At 36.2% G+C, this 23,562-nt stretch overlaps 1 protein-coding gene across 1 annotated transcript in view; it reads left to right on the forward strand.

The window, feature by feature from the left end:
• LOC150110456 (dipeptidyl peptidase 9) overlaps positions 1–23,562 on the forward strand; it is a 441,463-nt gene that overhangs the window by 22,156 nt on the left and 395,745 nt on the right. Inside the window, exon 2 of the mRNA XM_090393952.1 lies at positions 4,305–4,807. Within this exon, the coding sequence (XP_090250078.1) occupies positions 4,307–4,807 (501 nt within the window). The 5' untranslated portion in view covers positions 4,305–4,306. The remainder of the gene's footprint in view (positions 1–4,304; positions 4,808–23,562) is intronic.

A 23,562-nucleotide genomic window follows, 5' to 3' on the forward strand; every position in this document is an offset into this window, starting at 1 on the left:
AATAATTTTTAAATGCTGTTTAAATTTGATTTGGTGAAATATAAAATTATATGTGTGTTTAAATTTTAAAAAATCTGCATAATTTTTGATATTATTTATTTAATTATGGCCAGCAGATTGAAAAACATGATCAACGAACTTTGCATGTCATGTTTTCTTAACTTACATGAATTACCTGAATTAAATAAAAATTATTTTTATTGGATATGTCATTGTTGTTTATATAATTTAAAAAAAAATGATTTCGGAACCTTACCCTACTTTTTCTATGTGATCTAAATCTCGCATAATGCAATTTATATAACACTCCATTTTTATGGAACCTAACATCCGCGTTATGAGGGTTACCTGTATTAAGAGATGAAGAGGAGAAAAAAAAATCTTGCTAAACTGGAGCTAGAATCCCAAAAATTATTCAGAGATATTGTTGAATGAGTTTTGGGTAACAGTAAAACTAACAGTTATAACGAGCCTATTGATCAACTTATAACAAAGTATCAAAGATGGTAACCAACCAGGATATCATTGAAGATGCACTTCCTTCATTTTCACTTGGACTCTTTCTTGAAAATCAAAGCGAGACATGTTAGTTCTTACAAAAAAAAAAATGAAGTACTTATAAGCACTTATAAATTTGTGTATTTTTAGTAATTTTTTTTCAGTATTGTTATTTATTGTAAATGAAGTAAAATATAGAAGTGCTCAAATTTTAGTAAAATAAATAATGCCTTTTATTCCCTTATAGGGAGTAGGCAAGGCCTTTTAACCCTGTCTAGCTTTTGGGGACTGAGTGGTCAGTTCAATTTCCACTAGTAGCCAATCAGAGATAGCTGGCCCATGACTATCACTAATTATAAGCAGCAGCCGATGAAGAGATGGACAAACAAGTGCTGCCATCTCTTGGTACCTAACCGTAATGTGTTAATGTCTGAAATAATGTGGGTTCTACAGTCTATTTTCTTGAGTTTACAGGATGAAAAAGCCTGTGCCAGAGATCGACTAACTCCGGAACTGGTTGAAGAAAGGCTTAGAAAAAGTTCTCCATTCAGCGACTAGACTTGAACTTAAGTATATCTTCAGGTGGCCTAGCACAGAGGATTCAAATGCCACTTCCACTGAGCTACACAAACCTCAAAAGTTTAGCTTAATTGTATTTTACAAACTGTACTTTTTTTATTTCATTTGATGGTGTTTTTTATTTATTAATCATGGAACAATAGTTAACCAAGCTTAACTTTTGGTATACATTGAATAAAATTCTTGACATGATAAAAAAGGAGTTCTATTTTTAAATTCTATGACTCAAAATACGTAGAATCCTTTGTTTCATTGCTACAAAATCTATGTCAACAAGGGGTACTTTTCTTGTAGCTATTTTAAGTTTTATATAGGTTTCTTGAAAGGTAGATGAAACAGATTTTAGGAAAAGTCAGCTGTGATTTCATTGTTTAGCTTAGCCTTGGTTGGGGGGAACAAATATTTCAGTAGATTCAGTGCAAATGTTTGGATCAGAAGAGCGAAACCAATCAATATTCCAACGAAGGAAATGAAGAATGAAATAGCTAATTCTACATTGGCATTCTTGTAATGCCAAATGTGTATAAGAGTGACTGTATGAGTTTTGCTCCATAGGAGAGAATCATCCTTAGATGTTAATCTCAATTGCCTTAATTAAGGACAAACAGCATCCACAGTATTTAAAGCATAATTAGTGAGGTATATGTTAAAGGAGGTGGAAAGCAGATTGTGTGATATTTTGGTATGCATATAACAATTTGTGCCAGATCTTTACTGATGGCAAATGGCTCAGCATCCCTACCTACTGGATCACACATTTTGAAAAGGAAAGACTCTTGGAATTGTGAATATTAACATCTCACTATAAGCCAGCTTTACTATTATCAAATATGAACTGGTGATATGCAACATTTAAAGAAAGTAAATCAGAAAATGCAGAATGGAATGAGGCAAGGAGACATTTAGCCAGTTGAGATCAAAGAGAGGTGATTATAAGGTGGATGTAGGATGTCAGATTATCTGTGGCAGAAACAAATGAAATTAGTTAAAATTAGGAAATGCAATAAAGATCAAAGTAGTGGCCCTTTCCATAATGCTTAGCATTACACACGACTGAAAGGATGTGTACTCTGCATTAAATATGGATACTAAGGAAATTAATGTGAAGATTCTCTGTATGCAAGTAGCCTAGTCATGAAGATACATGTGCAAACTTTGTTTGCTTACATTTGGATAAAAGATTAAACAAGAATATAATTTCTTGACGTCTTTAATTTCATTCTTACTATGAGTATATTATTTTGGGTAATATCTTCTAAATGCAGGTGACATGAAGGTTACAGATGCAGAAGAGGATGTTTAACTAACGAGTGTCCATTTTGTTAAAAGCTATCAATCTAGTGTATGCAACATTGCGCTCACTGCTACCCTTTCACTGGATGAAGAAATTCAGATGTATGAGGATGAGGTATTAGAGCTGTTGCACAAACTGAATAAGAATTCAGCAATAGAGGCTGGTGGGATATCTGCACATGTGCTAAAAGAATGTTCAGCTGAACTAGCTTTTCCTTTGACCAGGCTGTTTAAAACGAGTCTCAGAACAGGGAAGATTCTGCAGGAATGGAAAGAATGTTTGTTAATTCCATTGCACAAGGATGGTGCAAAGGCCAATGTATCCAACTGTTGACCAATTAGTATCTCAGGAGTGGTGGTGGAGAGTTAGGGCTCACATTCAGAAATGGGTTGACAGTGAATCTCTACTTTGCAATGAGCAACATGGGTTTACTAAGGGAAGGTCATGTTTTAGCAACTTGCTTGCATTCTATAACAATGTTACCATTGAACTAGACAAAGGGGAATGGATACATCATGATACTTTTGGAGTTTGCTAATGCTTTTGGCCGAATACAGCATGGTAGACTATTGCATAAATTGGAGAATATGGTTTGGATTATAGAATATTAGCATTGATAAGAGGATGGCTGACTGACAGATATCAAAAATGGTCTGTGGGGGATGTGAGTGCAAGATTTAAGGTAACCAATGGTGTACCACAGGGATCAGTGCTTGGTCCACTGTTATTCAATCTGCACATAAATGATATTAGGAAGGATTTGACAAGTGACATACAGCTATTTGCTGATGATGCAAAGATAGGTTGGGTAATCAGGAATGCTGCTGATATGCAGTACTTCTAGAATGATTTGAATATGTTGGAATTGTGGGCATGGGAAAATGGATGTCAGTTCAATGTCAGTAAATGTAAAGATTCACTTCAGCATGATTAGATATCCAATGTCATATTACGTTGTTGGGATTATGCTAGAAGAAATTGATGAGACTAAGGATCTTGCAGTGTTATTAGATAGGAAGTTGAAGCTCAAGGGACATGCAGCAATGATTGCAAATACAATTCAAAAGATAATTGCAATGCTGAAATGAATGTTCATTTGTAAAGATAAGGATGTCATTTTGCCTCTTTACAAGGACTTGATAATACCTCACTTGGACTATTGTGTGCAGGTCTGGTCTCCTGTTTTCCATTGTGATTCTGATAGAGTGGAGAGAGATATAGAGAGAGTGCAAAGGAGAGTGTTTAAAATGATATCTAGATTGTGGAATGCTGATTATGAAGACAGCTTGAGAATTTGTAGACTGCAGACACTAGCAAACAGGAAAAAGAGGGGATGATATGATCGAGACGTACAAACTTCTAGAATGGTCATGCAGGATTTCAGTTGATGGGAGGGTGGGGAAAGGACAAGAGGGCATCCTTGGAAGCTGAGAATGCCACTAAAAAAGAGGGTGAGGGTCAGATTTTTCTCTCAGGATGGTGCATGATTGGAATGGATTGCCATTGGATGTTGTGAGTGCAAGCAATGTGAATGAATTCAAGAATAAGTATGTAGCCTCCCTCAATGATTCCCTGACTCCCCAGAGGTCTCTCTTAATAATAATAATAATATACACGATATCAGTCACCTAAGATAGTATACTTTAAAGCGACACACACTTTCTTTCTTTCTTTCTTCATAACCCTGAAAATGTCATTCACACATGTGGAAGAAATGGAGAAACTTATTAAGTTGGAGCCAGAATAATTGTTATGAAATAGTATAGCAAAATAGTTAGGGAGATCAGAAAAATAAAATCCTGTATAACTAAATATTTGTTATTACTTAGGTTACATATTGTAATATTCCTATATAAAACTATAATTTTTATTGATATTGTAAGATATGATGCAAATGATTTATTTTTATTTTTTTTCTCCCCTGCACATACAGTTATGGAGTTAGAAGGTATAGAACAAGGAGACTCACTCAAGGTTGATTCCACAACTGAAGGATTCTCTCCTAAGCCCAAAACAAAATCATGGCAAGAATTGCGTCAAGTGGTTCGAACAGTACGCCGCCTAATGTCAAGTATTTCTGCAAAAGTTCCCAGTTGTTTCTCCTTTAAAGAGTTTTTGAGGGACGGTATTACAGTTACCCGTATTTATTTTCTAAGCACCCCTACCAATGGGCGAGAAACTACATTGCTTTGCATCGATGTGCCAAGGGGAAGCTGCTGTAATGATAAAACTGTATATTCATGGCAACCTTTATTAGAATCATCCTTTCAAGCATTCCCTCCATTAGGCAGATTTTCTCGGGAAGAACAGTTACAGTGGGAAAGGAAAAGATTAGTTTTATGGGGCATCACAGCCTATGATTTTCACTGTGATTCTGGAAGATTCGTGTTTCCAGCATGTGGCTCAGTTTTTTTCTGTGATGATAATGGAAGCCAGGTGAATTCTTGAATTCTTCCAGCTTTTTTTTAATTATAATTAGCAGTGCTGCAATTTAAATTATACATGTTTTGGTCATAAAGTATTACAAAATGAAGATTTATTGTTACATAGACCATATATTTACAACGTACTTAAGCTCTTACAAATTGCCTACCGGTTTCGCTAGTAACTGACCAGCTTTCTGAAGGCTTGCATAGTACAAAAAAGAGGTAAATGCAAAAAAGGTTTCAAAATACAAAGAACCGTTAGTACCTGTTAGGTAGCTAGGGTGACACGTTTGCGTGACATAACTACTCAGCATCATGAACACGCGTTACATGCAAACGCGTAATATGGTTATTTGCATACTGTAGCTCTGTTGAACTGAGGGAGTTAATTAGATTTTTCCAGGTATCGTTCAGAATGGCCCCTTGATTTCTGTTTAGGTTACTTCCCGTACGTAGTACAACTGCCACTTCTTTAAATACTCGATGCCTGTAATCCTCGTCTACATAGGGCATGGAGCTGTTATTCCAGTCTATAGTGTGGTTCGAAGTTGAAAAGTGATGTGCCAATCCTGAGATGATCATTCTGTTGTGATTAACATCGCCTATATGTTCTTTCTGTCTTATTTCCAGGCTTCTCGAAGTCTGTCCGATGTAGGAAAGACTGCACGTGCATGGGATATTATACACACCTGGATATTTATAAAATGGCACACTGTCTTTAGGGGATCTTAGGACCTGTCTTATGCTATTTGTTGGTTTAAATACAACCCTGATGTTATGTGTCTTTAACAATCTTGCAATTTTTGTTGAAGTTGAACCTATAAAGGGGATGACTGCTGTTGAGATATGCTGGGCGACTGTTCTTTCTTGTTGGTTATCTTTGTATAGAAATTTGTTGATGATGTGTCTAGGATAACCATTTTGTGATAGAGTTGTAGCTATTTGAGACAGTTCTGTTCGAACTTCTTTTCCACTTCTTACTCTAGAAGTGGAAAATAACGAACAGTTACACTTCTTGGACTTACTAGTAAAAAGACAAGGAAACAGCATCAAACTGTCGATTTACAAAAAACCAACGGACACTGGAAGATATCTACATTACTCTTCTAACCATCATAGGTCACAGAAACACAGCATCATCCACATGCTAAGAAATCGAGCTAGAAAATTTATCTCTGACGAGGAAGAAGTTCAAACAGAACTGTCTCAAATAGCTACAACTCTATCACAAAATGGTTATCCTAGACACATCATCAACAAATTTCTATACAAAGATAACCAACAAGAAAGAACAGTCGCCCAGCATATCTCAACAGCAGTCATCCATTTTATAGGTTCAACTTCAACAAAAATTGCAAGATTGTTAAAGACACATAACATCACGGTTGTATTTAAACCAACAAATAGCATAAGACAGGTCCTAAGATCCCCTAAAGACAGTGTGCCATTTTATAAATATCCAGGTGTGTATAATATCCCATGCACGTGTGGTCTTTCCTACATTGGACAGACTTCGAGAAGCCTGGAAATAAGACAGAAAGAACATATAGGCGATGTTAATCACAACAGAACGATCATCTCAGGATTGGCACATCACTTTTCAACTTCGAACCACACTATAGACTGGAATAACAGCTCCATGCCCTACGTAGACGAGGATTACAGGCAACGAGTATTTAAAGAAGCGGCAGTTGTACTACGTACGGGAAGTAACCTAAACAGAAATCAAGGGGCCATTCTGAACGATACCTGGAAAGATCTAATTAACTCCCTCAGTTCAACAGAGCTACAGTACGCAAATAACCATATTACGCGTTTGCATGTAACGCGTGTTCATGATGCTGAGTAGTTATGTCACGCGAACGTGTCACCCTAGCTACCTAACAGGTACTAACGGTTCTTTGTATTTTGAAACCTTTTTTGCATTTACCTCTTTTTTGTACCATGCAAGCCTTGAGAAAGCTGGTCAGTTACTAGCGAAACCGGTAGGCAATTTGTAAGAGCTTAAGTACGTTGTAAATATATGGTCTATGTAACAATAAATCTTCATTTTGTAGTGCTGCAATTGTCATTTTATATATTAGATTATTATAAAATGTCCTTACTTTTTGCGGTTGTGTATCTTAGCACATTATAGACAATTGCTCATTACATATATTTATTTTTCGTTGCATCTGGAAATAAAACATGATGCTATTAACTATTATCTTGCTATGTAATGCATTGGATTAACAAAGGATTTCATAAATATTAAATTAATACTGGCAAAAAACAGATAACATAAAACAGTTTTATACATCAATGACTACTTTTCTTACAACTCTTGTATACTTCTTCATGATTGTATACAATAAACAGATTACCATTTTAATATATCTGCATTTTTTAAATTTAATTTAATTTTATTATTATTATTATTATTATTTTTTTATCAGTCTGAAAAAAGTATGCATTAGTGTTGTATGCACTAGTCATTGATTTATTAAATTGCTTTACTTTTTTTACTTATTTTTTTGCCAGTATTAATTTAATAATTATGAATACTACAAGCCATGGAAATATAAATACAACAAGGGATTTATTGCATTCTAATTATAGATGATTGATTAACATCATAAACATTATGGGCGTTAATCATAACACCCATAATGTTGTGATTGTTAAGCTTAATATTAAGCTATTATAACTTAATATTAAGTATTAAGTTATAAGTTCATTAATATATCATTAATTAATCTTTTAAACATTAACTGCATTTTTTTACCATTTGTAAGCTCTTTTTCTATTTCTTCTCCAATTAGCCAATTATTTTTTCCATTTATTTCATATATAAATAATCATTTTTAGTAATCAATTATTTTTTATATCAATCCCATAAATGAGAAGTCTGAAGACATATAACATGCAGTGTCATGTGTGGGCAAGATTATGTTATTAAAATTACTTATCTACTTTTGTATTTAATTTTTTATATAAAGGGCTTGAAAAATGTTGTGCTGGCTCACCATTCAGGCAAATATGTCACAAATGAAGTATCAAACTGCCGATATAATAACATGTTCAGTTGTAAATTCAGTTTATGAGCTTTTGTTAATGCTTGGCTAATTTTTATCTTGTGTTATTACCATTTTCAGAGAGCTGTAGATTCAAATATACAGATATTATCAATGAAAAAATGAGAGTTGGAAGACAAGAATTGAACCTTGGAGAGTCATTGGCATACTGAAGAAAACATTGATTGATTTGTTTCATTCATTGAAATTAAACAGTGAACAGCACTCATTATATTAAATTTATGGACTCAGAGCTTTAATAAAATTAAAATTCTATATTTAAATCTTTGCAATTAACGTCATCTTAATCACACACACACACACACACACACACACACACACACACACACACACACTGCATTAAGGTACCTGAACTCTTGGGGAGTAAAAATAAAATTATCTGCCCAATTTTCATGGGAAAACAGGCCGTTCCAGTCTTTCTCTGGAGATACTTCATAGGATTAATTGGAAAGACACATAACTCTTGCATCAAATCAGAACTCGGTATGAATGAAAGTTTAAAAGTAGCTTTAAATTAAAGGTGCCAAGAAATTATATTCTTGGTTTAATCCTTTATCCAAGTGTAAACAAACAAAGTCTGTGCTATCTTCACGACTAGGCTACTTGCATATAGAGACACTAAGAACTTTACATTATCTGCCTTAGTATTCCATAATGTAAAGCACATATCCTTATATGGGATACTGTTATGTATTTGTCGTTGTTGTTTCTCTCTAATTTTCTTATTTAATATACTTCATTAACCTCTATTATCTTTTCTTGTGTGTAGCCTAACTAGATTCCACCTAGGGATATTTCCTTTTCAGATACTAGCAAATTTGTATTTATACTGCGCCAGCCAGTATCCTATAACAGGAATTTATTCAAGTCCAAGGAAATATTCCTAGATTCATTGGCATACACTCTAACATACACTTAAATAGATATCGGTACTTTGCAGTCATGACCAATGATCTATTACCTAAACATATATATCTAAAATTTCTCCCACTATGGTTCTAATTTTATAAGTGGTAATTTGATATCTCGAATTCAGGCATGACTCAGGCATATGCAATAAAACATGTTTATTGGAACTAAATGACAATTACTAAATTGAATCAAATTACTAAAACTTCTAAATCTCTTGCTAAGTTAAATCTCATGCTAAGATAATTAAACAATTCTAAATTAATCAAGTTCACCTAGACAGATCAAATTGTTAATCACATAGAACAATAGAAAGCAATGACAATATTACACTAAATTAAGATTCTCTCATGCATGCTATTCATAGAGTACATACTATACAACTTGTTTGTTTCTCAGTTAAGGTTACCTACTATACAAAATACACTTATTACTTCAGTCACATACAATTAGATTCGTTCCTGACAATTCCTTGTCCAACAGGATTTTCTGTCTCAAATACGAAATCTTATCCAAGTTCTCTAAAGAATTGTCCACATTACTTAATCAAACATAAATTTCAATCTTCTATCACTTCCGTAACATATAACAAAGATCTCTACATTACCCAATTCTTTCCGAAGGTCTATTAACTACCACGTGTTGTTCTGGTCATCCTTTGATCGGCTATCTCAGTGCCTGGCTTTTGGCTATGTCATTCTTTCTACTGCTGCCAGACTCGTACTATTTTCTTCCGCGACTGAGGACTATCTTCGCTCCTTTCCGATGGGACATCAAGTGACTGGCACGATTTCTGCATAGGATGATGATTTGCGTATGGCTCCGTGTGGAATCTTGTTCAGCATAATCTGGAAAATGGCCCTGTCCGACATCATAGAACCCTGGCTCGTCCTTTCTCTGACCACCGGTCAAGAATCTTCAAGATGAAATCCGGAACAAAAAGCCTTGCAATATGGCACGCATTGCCTTATATTCTATGTTCTAGCGCCCTCTTTTTGCTGTATCCTTTTTTTCGCACGACCCTTAGTTTTAATGCCCTTAAGATGATCCTTACTCTCCCTATTGCTGTTAGGTGCTGTCTTTGAGGAAAGCGCGCTGTAGCCTTCGGCGTTACGACCGATACATGCTTTTCAGACACGACTTTTGCACTGTTACTCATTACCTGTCTGGCGACTTACATTATTTGAGATAGCTTAATAGGACACATATTTAACCTAATATTTCTTTTACATAGAATCATTAATTTGTACACAAAGTTCTTTACATAGTATTACAATTCTACTAAAAGGAGGTAATTCTAATTCTATTTACAGTTAGTACTTTATTTCTTCTGCTCGAGTACAAATTTTTTTCCTTCAGCTGATTTTTCTGACTTGTTAAATCCTGAATGAATTGTTTATTTTAAAGGATCTTCATTTAGGATGTAACAATACTAAGGCAAGTGATGTGAAGTTATTAGCCTCTATATATGAGTTGCCTAGTCGTGAAGTTACTTCACACACAAACTTTGTTTCCTTACACTTGGATAAAGTATGAAACCAAGAATATAATTTCTTTGAATCTTTAATTTACGAGGATGGTCTGAAAAGTTCTCGGCCTCGACCATAGATGGTAACACTATTGGCAAGATTTTTTTTTCTAAGTTGGTACATCTGTCATAAGCATCAATGTGAAATTGCAAGTCATTCTATCAAGTAGTTTGTTTTATAAGCTGTCTGAAGCAAAAGTGTTGTCTATATCCCCTGAAATAGAAAAAATTGAGTATCGCGCTGTTATAAAATTCTTTGTAAAAGAAGGTTTAACTCGAAAAGAAATTCCTTCGAAGTTCATAAAAGTTGATGGGCACTCTTCTTCATTTTCGACAATTAAGAAATGGGCTGTCAAGTTTTATCAAAAGAACTTGTAGGATATAGTTTGCATGAAGAATTGCAAATGAGAAAGCTTTGCGCGAGATGGGTGCCGTGCTTGCTCACAGCAGATCAAAAACGCACTCGCATGAAAATCTCTGAACAGTGCTTTGAGCATTTAAACAAGAATAAAACTGATTTTGTATGTTGATTTATTACTATGGATGAGACTTGGATTCACCATTACATACAAGAATGCAAACAGCAGTCAAACAGTGGACAGAAGCCGGTTGTTCAGTGCCAAAGAAGACAAAGTTGGATCCATCAGCAGGAAAGGTCATGGCATCGTGTTTTGGGATGCTAAAGGCATTTTGTTTATTAATTATCTTGAGAAGGGTAAAACAATAACCGGGTAATATTATTCCAATCTTTTAACCAGACTGGATGAAAAATCGTGAGAAAAGACCTGGTTTTGCAGATGAAAAAAAAACATCTTTCATCAGGAATGCACCTGCCCACAAAGGTGTTTTGGCAATGGGAAAATTAAGGGATCTGTACTATGAATTGTTGGAACATCCACCCTATCCCCCAGATTTGGCTCCCTCTGACTTCTATCACTTCCCATAATTAAAACTCTTCCTCGCTGGTTAGCATTTTTCTTCGAATCAAGAGGTGATTGCAGCTGTAGAGGGATATTTTGTAGATCTTACTGAGAACCACTACAGGGACAGGATAATCGTGTTGGAGCATCACTGGAATAAACGTAAGTCTTATAGTCTTAAGGGAGATTATGTTGAAAAATTAAAATAATTTTAAAATTATAAATTTGTTTTTTCATTGTTAGGCCGAGAACTTTTCAGACCACTCTCATATAGTATAACCAAGTGGAAAAACTTTCAAAAAACTATCTCTAATCCAGAGTATTTTAGAAGTATAATGTGACACTTTTTGGATACTTCATCATCATCAAATTCCTGACATGTACCCTCAAAGGGTGTACAGGATATGATAGTTACTACATGAAAAATTTACATCATTACTAACTTCCTATCTACAATTTTCCTCCAAATTTTGCTATTTGTCAAGACTCCAATAATATCATTATCAGATCTTATATTTCTATCGTCTAAGGCACATTGTACCGTATCAATCCACCTATATCTTAGTCTTCCTCTGGGTCGTTTTCCTGCCAACCTGGCAGAGAACACTTGTTTTGCTAATCTTTCCTCGTCCATTCTGTTTAAGTGATCATACCAATTGAGATTAGCTCTGCTAAAGCATTCCTGGATGCTGACAATGTCAAGTTCTTTCCTAATATCGTCGTTTTTAATATGATATTGCCATTGATGCCATCTTTTCACCCTTCCCTAATCTTTCTCAGGACTCTCATATCTGTGGTCTCTAGTCTTTGGTCAAGTGTTTTACTTCTGACCCAGCTCTCAGGTCCATAAGTTAAAACTGGTTTGAACACTGTCTTGTATACAGCTAATTTAGTGTTGCGACTAATTTCTCTCTTATTCCATATGAATTTATTCAATTGACTTCCTACCATACCAGCTTTGTTGATTCTGTTGTCTATTTACATATTTAATTTACCATCTTCAGTAAAAAATTGTGCCTAAGTAGCTGAAATGTTTTACTTGTTCCTCCAGTTTCCCGTTCACAACACAATTGACATTTTCAACAATTCTACCTATTTTCATTGTCTTTGTCTTTTTAATGCTGACCGTCATACCATATCTATTACAACAGTTATTCAATTTAGTCAGAGAATGTTGCAGACTTGTAGCGGATTTATTTAGAAATATAACATTGTCTGCATAAAGCAAAGAGCTCACATTAACATCTCCAATTCTGATATCATATTTAATACCACTTTCCTTCATAATGTGATCCATATAGATAATGAATAACAGAGGGGATAATGTACATCTTTGTCTCACACCAGATTTAACATTAAACCATCTTCCTGTACTTCCTTCAATTCTAATTTCTGACTTACAACTCAAATACAGACTAAGTATTGCTTGATATAATGCCCCATTGACACCATATAACTGTAGCGTATTGAATAGCTTCTCTCTTGGCACCTTGTCATATGCATTTTCCAGATCGACAAAACTTAAATACAGATCTTTGTTATATTCCCATGCTTTCTCAACTTTTTGTTGTAATGTGAAAATCTGATCCTGACAACCTCTATTTGTCCTGAATCCAGCTTGTTCTTCACCAAGCTTTTCTTCCACAATTCTTCTCAACTGTTTCTCAAGTATGCTTGCATAGATCTTGCCAGGAACACTCAGTAGGGAAATACCTCTGTAATTCTCACATTCAGTTTTATTTCTCTTTTTATATATGGTACTATTAGAGCTCTACTCCAATCATCGGGAATTCGTCTCTCTGTCCAGGCTTTCTGAACTATGCAGTACAGCCAATGTAAGACTTTTATACCACCATATTTCAGCATTTCTTGTCGAATATCATCTACTCCTTCTGCCTTTCCACATTTCAAGCCTTTGATGGCTTTTTCTACTTCAAGTATGGATTTCTACTGCCTGTTGAATGTTTTTTACCACTGTGCTATCACTGCTTGTTTCATTTAGAATTTTCGAAGTAATTACTCCATACTTCAAGGATATCTTTTTCTCCTGTTTTCATGTAACCTTTATCATCTCTAACTCCTTTTACAGCACTCTTTCTTCCATTTCTAAGCTGCTTCGACTTTCAGAATATCTTACCACCCTCTTGATATTTATTTTTTATGTTCTTGCCAAAATCCTCCCATGTCTTTTGTTTAGCTAGTTTTACACAGTGCTTCACTTTCATACATTTGTCTCTATATTCTCTTAGAGCACAAGCTGACTTATTTGCCAGGAACATTTGATATGCTTTCTTCTTTTCCTTCACTGCCTCCTGTGTCCACCTTGGGGTTCTGATTTTTCTATCCTTGCATACAACCTCACCACATGCCTTTCTGGCAGAATCAATCGGGGTTTTCTTCAAGGCTTGCCACTGAATCTCCAAGGTTTGGTTCCTGTTCTCAAACACTTTCATTTTTTCTTCAATAATCTTTGTGTATTTTAGTCTACAGTTCACATCTGAGAGCTGCTCAACTTTTTTTCGCTTTAAAACTTTCTTACATTATTGTTTTCAATACGAAATTCAATTTTATCCTGCTCAAGACTAAATAGTGATCACTTCCAATTTCAAATGCTTTGTGCACTCTGGTGTCCTGCACTAGGGAGAAAAATCACTATCAACAATAACATAGTCAGTGAGACTTTTCTTATTCCTTGCCTCTCCTATCCATGTGAATTTGTGCACATTTTTATGTTGGAACATGGTGTTAGTAATAACCAGTCCATGTCCGGAACAGAAATCCAACAGGTATTTGCCATTATTATTAGCTTTGCTCTTTTCTCCAAATTTTCCCAAAATATTTTTGTATGTCTGACAATCATTTCCTACTCTGCTATTTAGATTCCCAACAAGGACCAACTTTTCCTCTTTCATTGTGTCAGTTGCTTTTTCTAAAGCATCAAAAAATTCCTCCACTTCCCTTAGTAGAACCTTCTGTGGGACCATAGTCACATATAAGTCTCATTGTCCAATTCCCCATTCTGATGCCCACATCACTCTACTTGAGACCGCCTGCCATTCAAGAAGATTAGCCTCGGATTTTGTGTTGAATACTATGGCTACTCCTCCTTTTCCTTGATTGTCATAGTTGGGGTGTGCTTTCAGATTTGTTCCAGTAGCTGAATTTTCGCTGTTCGCCCTGGTTCCCTGCAAAAACAACAGGGGCCTTGTGTAACCGGGCGATGCCCCAGCCGGCATGAAATTTTATCATGTTGTACCATCATTTTCTATATTGGTTTAAGCCAATAAGAATACAATTTGGTCGGCTAAATCCCAAATTGCCAGCCCATCCCTGTTCGTTCAGTATCCAGGTAGATACCCAACAGGGTGCTTCGCATTCCTTTAAAGGCTATGTTGAGTTCTCCTCTCAGTTATACAGCTTTGTCCCTTAAGCACCCCCTTTTTTTGGATACTTGTATATGGAAATATGACTTTTGCATTACTTCAACCTCAGTATCACTTCTGTATCTGGCTCCCACTGATGAGAACTCATTTAGTTCGAAACCAGTCTAGGTAGTGACCTTCCCATGATGCATAGCATTATACATGTCTGTAAGGATATGCGCTTTACATTATGGGATACTAAGGCAAGTGATTGAAGTAAAATACATTTGACTGTGGGGGAAAGAAATGAGCGTGGGGAACTCCTGGCAGAATTTGTTGAATCAGGAAGCTTTACATTATGAATAGTTTCTTTAAAAAGAGAACCGGAAAAAGATGGACTTGGCAGTCCCCAAAAGAAGAGAGAAGAAATGAAATTGATTACATTCTAACAAATTGCAAAAGAATAATAAAAAATCTTGTAGTCATTGGAAATCCTACTGCGATATTCATTCAGACCACTGCCCAATAAGAGCCACCCTCAAAATACATAAAAAAAATGAAGAACACCTATGAGCACAGTCCAACCATAAAAAGCGCTCGAAACAGATAAATCCAGAAGAATTGAGAAAATATGTGGAAGAAACTGACTGGAAATTAAAAAACGACATTGATGAAGAATTAACAAACTTTAATAATCATTTATTGAACTGCAAAGAAAGAGCCTCCTATGAACTTCCTCCTAAAACCAGGGAACATCTATCAGGAAGAATGATAGACTTATCGAAAAAAGAAGAGTACTGAATGATACAGGAAAAGACCGTTTAGAATATAAAATTAACTGTGAACAACTGAGGCAGAACATCAAAGACGACTATAATATATTTAGAATGACAAAATTGTCAGAAGCAGCTAGGCTCCATAGTAGCCTAAAAAAAGTAGAAAAAGAAATAAGTCTAAAGCAACCACTACCATCAGCCTTCATAGACAATCAAGGAAACAGACACACAAACAGAGGTGAAATGGAAAAAACAATAAAATCGTTTTATGAGAACCTTTACTCATCTGAACAGGTAGTCACAATGCCAGTATTAGATGAACATTTGGAAATACCATCTATCCTATCTGAAGAAGTAAAAATGGCTGTCCACCATATGAAAACTGACATCACCAGGAATTGATGGTATAAAATCCAATGAATTAAAAATGGGTGAACAAGTATTCTTTAAACTCTAGTAGAAAGATTTCCTCGATATATATATATATATATACAAATAAGGAAAGCACCTACTGAATGAAAAACATCAAAGACCATAATTCTGCATAAGAAAGGTAATAAGGAAGACACAAGTAATTACAGACGTGTCTGTCTATTATCATACACATATAAAATATTTGCTAGAGTCATCCTAAACAGAATACAAACCTCCATCAATGAAAATAGCTGCAAAGAACAGGCCTGTTTTTTGTTGAAAAAGGCTTTTCGACAATAGACCACATCCTAACTATTACTCAACTAACAGAAAGATGCAGAGAATACCAGATTCCGTTTTGTCTTCTTTTTATAGATTTTAAAAAGGCATTTGACACTGTTGAACATAATGCAGTATTCCAAGCTTTAATAGAACAAGGAGTAGAAATAGCATACATCCTGCTCATAAAAGATATCTACAAAGAAGGTACAACAAATATCACTCTTTTCAAATACCCAGTTAAAATTAAGTAGAGGAGTACATCAGGTCGATGCCTTATCACCTAATCTCTTCATATCTACTCTGGAAGCATCATTCGTAAAACTGATATGAAGGGTGGAATAAACATTGATGGTGAAATGTTAAATATCTTATTATTTGCCGATGATGTGGTATTAATATCTTACTCCCCCGAACTATTAGAATCAATGATGAATGACATAAGCAAAAACTGCCAAAAAATTGGATTGGAAATACACCCAGACAAAACAAGATGGATGAAAAATGAATACTGTTAAGATTACAATTACTCTAGAATCTCACACCATGGAAAAAGTTATCTACCTCAGACAGTCCATAAAAATGAATAACGACATATCAAATGAAATAGCAAGGAAAAAAAGAGCTGCTTGGATAGCCTTCAACAAAATAAAATCAACAATCACCAACCAAAATATAGATATAGAAATAAGAGCCCACCTTTTCAATAGTCACATCCTACCAGCATTAACTTATGGCAAGGAACACAACCTTAAAAGACGAACAAAGCTTAATAACAACTTAACATGCAATAGAAAGAATGTGCAATATAAATAAAATAGCCCACTTAAGACACACAGAAATCAGAAAAATGTCTGGACTCAAAGATGTAATAAAAGCAATCTACAACAGCAAAAGTAGATGGACAAGACATCTTGCATGAATGAGAGACAACAGATGGACAGTCAGAGTAACAAATTGGTTTCCGAGAGATATCAAAAGGAAACCTGGAAGACCAGCCTTCAGGTGGGAAGATCCAATGATTAAGAAAGTTAGAAGATAATGGAGAAGAAGGGCCCAAGAGAGGAATAGCTGGACTCTACGACCTGCAGTCATGGAGAAATCCTGACTAAAATCACAGGTCCATCAAGGTAAAGGCAAGTGATGTGACATCGTTAGCCTCTATATATGAGTTGCCTAGTTGTGAAGTTAAAGTGGCATGTGAGACCTTCATAAAATAATCAAATTTAAACAAAAACGGTAGTCTCAAAATTTCCGAGTTTTGATCAACATGTATACAACACTGACGACAGTGCAAATTCTCAGATTATCTACAGCAGGGCTGTCCAGCCTTAGGTAATCCAGGGGCCGCATTAAAAAAAAATTTCTGAGGGCCACATCATAATGCGTATCTAGTAATTTAGTGAGCAGCAGAGACATAACCTCGATAGCTGAACAAAAGAACAACACTAATCGCACACTCACGTTCCCCATGAGCGCCCGGAGCATGCATGTTGGAACAAAGCAGTGTAAGAACGCTTCTTTGACACATCTAATATTTGAAAAACACGTGGATATATGGTGATGTATAAACACCAAATAAAATTACCAACATCGAGATTATCGATTAATGATAGAATTACAATATCTAATATGCATTTGATTCAGATTATTTTATTTTTTTGCTCATGAATATCAAAACCCACAGGCGGAGCCACACAAAATCGCACTGTGGCTGCATCCAGCCTGCGGGCAGTGCTTTGGACAGCCCTAATCTACAGTATCACACTATGGTGTCAATGGATGGTGCCCACCTTAATAAGATGTAGGACCGCCTTTTGCTGCGATGATTGTAGCAAATCTACATGGCATACTTTCCACAAGCATGTGATAGCGATCAATGAGAATTTTGGACCATTCTTCCTGTAGGCATATGATGAAGTCCTGGGCTGTTGTAGGGCAGATGTCCCTTGACCTCACACAATGCTTCTGTTCATCCCACAAATGTTCAATATGGTTCATATCAGGGCTCTGTGGAGGCCAGTTAAATGTGATGATGTTCATGTCCACAAACTATGCAAATTACATCAGCAGCCTTATGATGCAGTGCTTTGTCTTGCAGAAAGACATGGTCAGTTCAGTAGTAATGCCACAAAATAGGAAGCATTGCATTGCCCAGAATGTTCAGATGCCTATTGGAGTTCAATGTTCGTGACACCACAAACAGAGGTCCAAGGCCAATTCAGGATCATACTATCACATTGCCACCTCCAAATTTCATAGTTGGAGTTGCACACACTATGGTAAGAGGTGTTCATTCACCAGGAATCCTCAATACCCACACCTGTCAGTCTGCTCAGTAGAGGGTATAGCATGATTCATTGCTCCATACCATAGCTTTCCATGCTTCCACATCCCACTGTACATGCTATTTGCACCACCACTCAAGACAATGCTGCATTTTGGTTTAGATAATGTGGAGCTTGCATATTGCAGTCCTACCATGGAAATTCATGTTGTGAGCATTGGTTCTGAATGTTTCCGTGCAGATTTGTGTTGACTCCCTGTACTTCCATCTCTATGGTACTATTATTATTATTATACAAACACCTCTTGGAGTCGTTTGTATAAATGTGTGTTTGTATACAAACGCCTCTTGGAGTCGTTCCACTCATCAAGGGATACTATCTCTATGGTATCACTGATTGTTGATATGGAATGGACCAGTTTGTCAAACAGATAGGCCTGCACCCTTGGCATCCTATCACACTGCCTCTTTCCAACTCCATCAGTTTCCTTCTCACAGCCATTTCGCTTGGATGCAGTTGCACTAATTGGGGGAGGGTGCATAATATTTCTCGAATTTATACAGGCTACAAACACGTTACTCATTACATTGCATGATGCACCTTGCTCCTGCTGTGTCCGTTAACTTCTTTTCAAGCAGTGTATATTTGTCTTAATAATTTGAATAACATCCCCACCTCCTTTGCGTTTATTTCTACTATGTTTTAGTATTTAATATCGTGGATTTCATCATCTCATGAGGCAATTAAAGTTTATAATCACTAATAGAGTATTACTATTAGTTTGAAATCATAGGCCTTTTTAAGATTAAAAAAAAAAAAAAATCAAATGTGTTTCCTGCCATTCGGTGTTTCATTTTTCAATGGTCTGTCTTATGAAGAAAATATTATCAGTACAGTAGTTCCCCCACCCCCATATGCAGGGGATATGTTTCAAGACCTCCAGTAGATACCTGAAACCATGGATAGTACTGAACCTTATATGTATGTATGTGTATATCTATATATATATATATGTATATATATATATGCTATGTTTTTTCTATACATACCTACGATAAAGTTTAATTTATAAATTAGGCACAGTAAGAGATTAACTATAATAACTAATAAAAAAATAGAAGCATTATAAGAATATACTGGAATAAAAGTTATGTGAATGGAATTTTATCAACTTCAGCATAAGTGTTTTTTTATTATTTTATTTTATTTTTATGAAGTCGAGAACTTTCACCTTTTCAATTAAAAGGAAGCACTTAACGGCTTCTCTTTGGCATATCCGAATTGCCAGCATCGTTACTCTTGCACTCATTTTGGGGCAAAGTAAAGTAAGTAAAATAAGGATTACTTCGAACACAAGCAGTGTGAAACCATGCCTAATGGGCGGGTGAAGGAGACGGTGCAGAGGAAAAGAGAAAGAGAAGAGGAGAAATACAGGAGAAGGTGTTGCAAGACCTTACATCCATGGCATGAAACTCATCAAAGAAATACCTCACGATAAATATGGTAGTGCAATATTTACAAAAGAAAACTTGATCCCATCATCCATTGGCTCAACAAACAACAGAAACATTGAGATTATTACAATCACATTTAAAAATATCTCAATCACCTCAGTCTATATACCACCAGAAGATTTTTCCTTCCCTGACATCCTCCTCAATAATAATACATACATGACTAGTTTTGTATTAGGTGACTTTAACAGCCATAGTGTTAACTGGGGTTACACAAAGTCCAACGAAAACGGAGAACTTGTTGAAAAATGGACTGAAAACCTTTCTCTAAACCTGATACATAATCCAAAACTCCCTGCATCTTTCAACAGTGGCAGATGGAAGCAAAGCTATAACCCTGACCTCATATTTGTTAGCTCAAAAATATCCAACATTTGTGTTAAAAAGGTTTTAAATCCCATTCCACATACTCAACATAGACCTCAATTATGCCTAACACAGTCCCTTACAGATGACGATTTCATTTCCAAAAAGCTAATTGGAAGGGTTTCATGGAAGATCTCGACTGCTCCATAGAACAAGTCTCTCCAAATCCTCAAGAGTATCCTGAATCCATAAAATTACTGAGGAAAATCTCCACCAAACACATCCCCCGAGGATGCCATAAACTACATTCCAGGCCTTTCCAGTGACATACAAGCCCAGTATGCTGATTGCTTACAACTTTACAACACCAACCCCCTCTCAGAAGAGACTATCCAAGCAGGAGAAAAATTATGCTCCAAGATGGCAGAGGAAAGGCATTCCTCATGGGAAAAAAAATAGAAGCCCTTGATGACCCATAGTAGCAGAAAGGCATGGAACTTTATCAACAAAATTAGGAAGGATTTCACTAAGCCATATGAGCATCCATAGATGATAGCTAATCAGATTGCTCACCAGCTGCTGCTGAATGGAAAATTCCCTAAAAAGCACACAAAAAATAACATACTTAGAACCCCAAGTGAGGAACAAAATGTGATTAACTCAGATTTCACCATCACTGAACTCAACACTACCATAAACCTATTAAAACCTAGAAAATCTGCAGGCCTTGATCATGTCTGTAATGAAGAGATTAAACATTTTGGAACCAGGACTAAAGAATGGTTATTAAACCTATACAACACTTGCCTCAGAACCCTAAGGATACCAACTATCTGGAGGCATGCTAAAGTGGTGACCTTTCTGAAACCAGGGAAAACTCTAACCGAAGCAAAAAATTACAGACCTATATCACTACTTGACAACCTCTTTAAACTCTATGAACGATTAATTTTGAATAGGCTACAATCCCTAATCTAACTCCATCTTATTGCTGAGCAGGCAAACCAGGAAAATCCTGCACATCACAAATTCTCAACCTCACTCAATATATAGAAAATGGTTATGAGCAAAAACTAGCCACAGGAGCAGTCTTTGTAGACCTAACTGCAGCATATGATACCATGAACCATCTCACACTCAGAAATAAAATATACAGACTAACTAGAGACTATCACCTTGTTCTCCTGATCCACTCACTCTTGGAAAACAGACACTTTTTATGTGGACCTGGGGGGGGGGATAGGAAGAGCTGCTGACACCTCCAAAAAAATGGCCTCTCCCCCAGGGAAGTGTGTTATCACCATTACTTTTCAACATCTACATCAATGATCTCCCCATCTTTCCAGAAACTAGAAATTTTATCTATGCTGATGACCTTGCCATAGCTACTCAATCAAAAAATTTCAAGTCCATTGAAACTACTCTATCACTTGCCTTAAATAGTCTAACCACATATTGTACCAGCAATCAACTAAAACCAAACCCCTTGAAAACCCAGACTGGTCTTTTCCACCTTAACAATAAGGAAGCCAATAGGAAGCTACAGATTTCTTGGGAAGGCTCTAATATAGAACATTCCTGGAACCCAATCTACCTTGGTGTGACATCGCACACTCTCATATAAAACACACCTAAAAAGAACAAAGGAAAAAGTGAATGCAAGAAAGAAACAATATACTAAGAAAGCTTACCTCCTCCAAATGTGGGTGCAGACCCTAACACACAGATCTTCTGCTGAATACGCCTGCCCAGTATGGTCCAGATTCTGCAATGCTGAAAAACTTGATCCAGCATTGAATGAAAGCTGCCGCTTAATTACAGGATGCCTGAAACCAACACTACTAAAAGACCTGTATACTTTGACTAGTATTGCACCCCCCCTTCAATTTGAAGATCTGCATTGTCAGCTGACGGAAGAAGCAGACAAATGAATGATGAACGCAACTCACTATTCGACCAAACCACAGTGCCCCAAAGACTAAGATCCTGGCATAGCTTCCTGGCAACTGTTGAACCACCTAAAAACCTCCCAGAGACAAGACTTCAACAATGGTTTGCACTATTGCCGAACATCTTCCACGTGGTGCCCACTTGAACTGGAATACTTGGAAAAGCCTCAACAGACTTCGAACAATAGGACGCTGCAAACAAAACCTCATCAAATGGGGCTACCTCACTGGCCCAGACTAATGAAACAAATGTCATAAACAGTTGACACAACACTAATGAAGGTTGATGCTTACAACAGGTGGCACCACTAGTTTCTTCTATTTTTGAAAAACTAGATTTCTTTTTGGACAGAGGGTGTACATAAAACATCTCAACCCAAAATTAGAAAATTCCATCAGAATTGGAATATACAGTTTCTTGTTTGGATGATAAAAAATCAAGGGAGACAGAACATTTATTAAGATCATCATTGAAAGAAACTGAGGGAAAGGTTTGCATCAGCAAATTAGTACGAGTGCAGGTCAAGTGATTATTATGGGGGACTTCAACTGTGGAGATATAGATTGGTCAGCAGAGCGATCACGTGGCAGGAAGCAAATGGAATTTTTTCACCTCCTGAGAGATAATTACTTGAGGCAGCATGTGATGGAGGGGACTCGAGGTACAAGAGTCTTGGACCTGGCCATAGGATCAGAAGAGCTATTCATAACTAAGGTGGCCACATTGCCTCCAATTGAGGAAAGTGACCATGGTCTTGACTTGGGATATTGTAAAAAATGAGGAACATTCTGTCAAGAAGTTGGAATTACAAGGAAGGTGATTATGACAAGCTTAGGGGAAGGCTTGAAACTGTGTCATCGCATAAAATCCTGCAAGGGAAGGATGTTAGTAGTGCATGAGAGATAGTTAAGGGCCTTTTGGGGGAAGCTATATTAAATTGTATACCTTAGGTAAGGAGGGTTATCAGGTAGGAGTTAGTTGGATGAGTAATATCATTAAGCAAGAGAAACAGAAAATGCTTTGGATAGTATATAAGGAGAAAGGTGACTAGCAAACTCAAGAACAGGTTGATCTCATGATCATGAGAAGAAACTAGCCAACAGGTCAAGGGAAATCACAAAGAGTTCTTTCACTATTTGGCAAGTAAGAGAAAGAATGACTATCGAAGAATAATCTTAATCAGTGCTGATTTGCTAAGGTGATAGAAGCATATAAAATAGTTGAGTTACTGAGTAACCACCTTGCAAGGGTATATCATTCAAGTTTTTATATCTGATCTGCACACACACACACAAAAGGCCACATGCTCACACACAGCACTAATGTGCTGTGCAGCAACAGGAATAGAAGAAAGGAGGAATCTGTTCATATTTTGCTTGAACAGCTTAGGGTTGTAATCTTCAGGGGAAGACAGAGTGGAGGAGACTGTTCCAAAGGACAGAAGT

The sequence above is a fragment of the Typopeltis vanoorti genome, chromosome 1 (genome assembly GCF_054136105.1).
Source record: "Typopeltis vanoorti isolate ZY-2024b chromosome 1, IOZ_Tvanoo_1.0, whole genome shotgun sequence".
NCBI classification, from domain to species: Eukaryota; Metazoa; Arthropoda; class Arachnida; order Uropygi; family Thelyphonidae; genus Typopeltis; species Typopeltis vanoorti.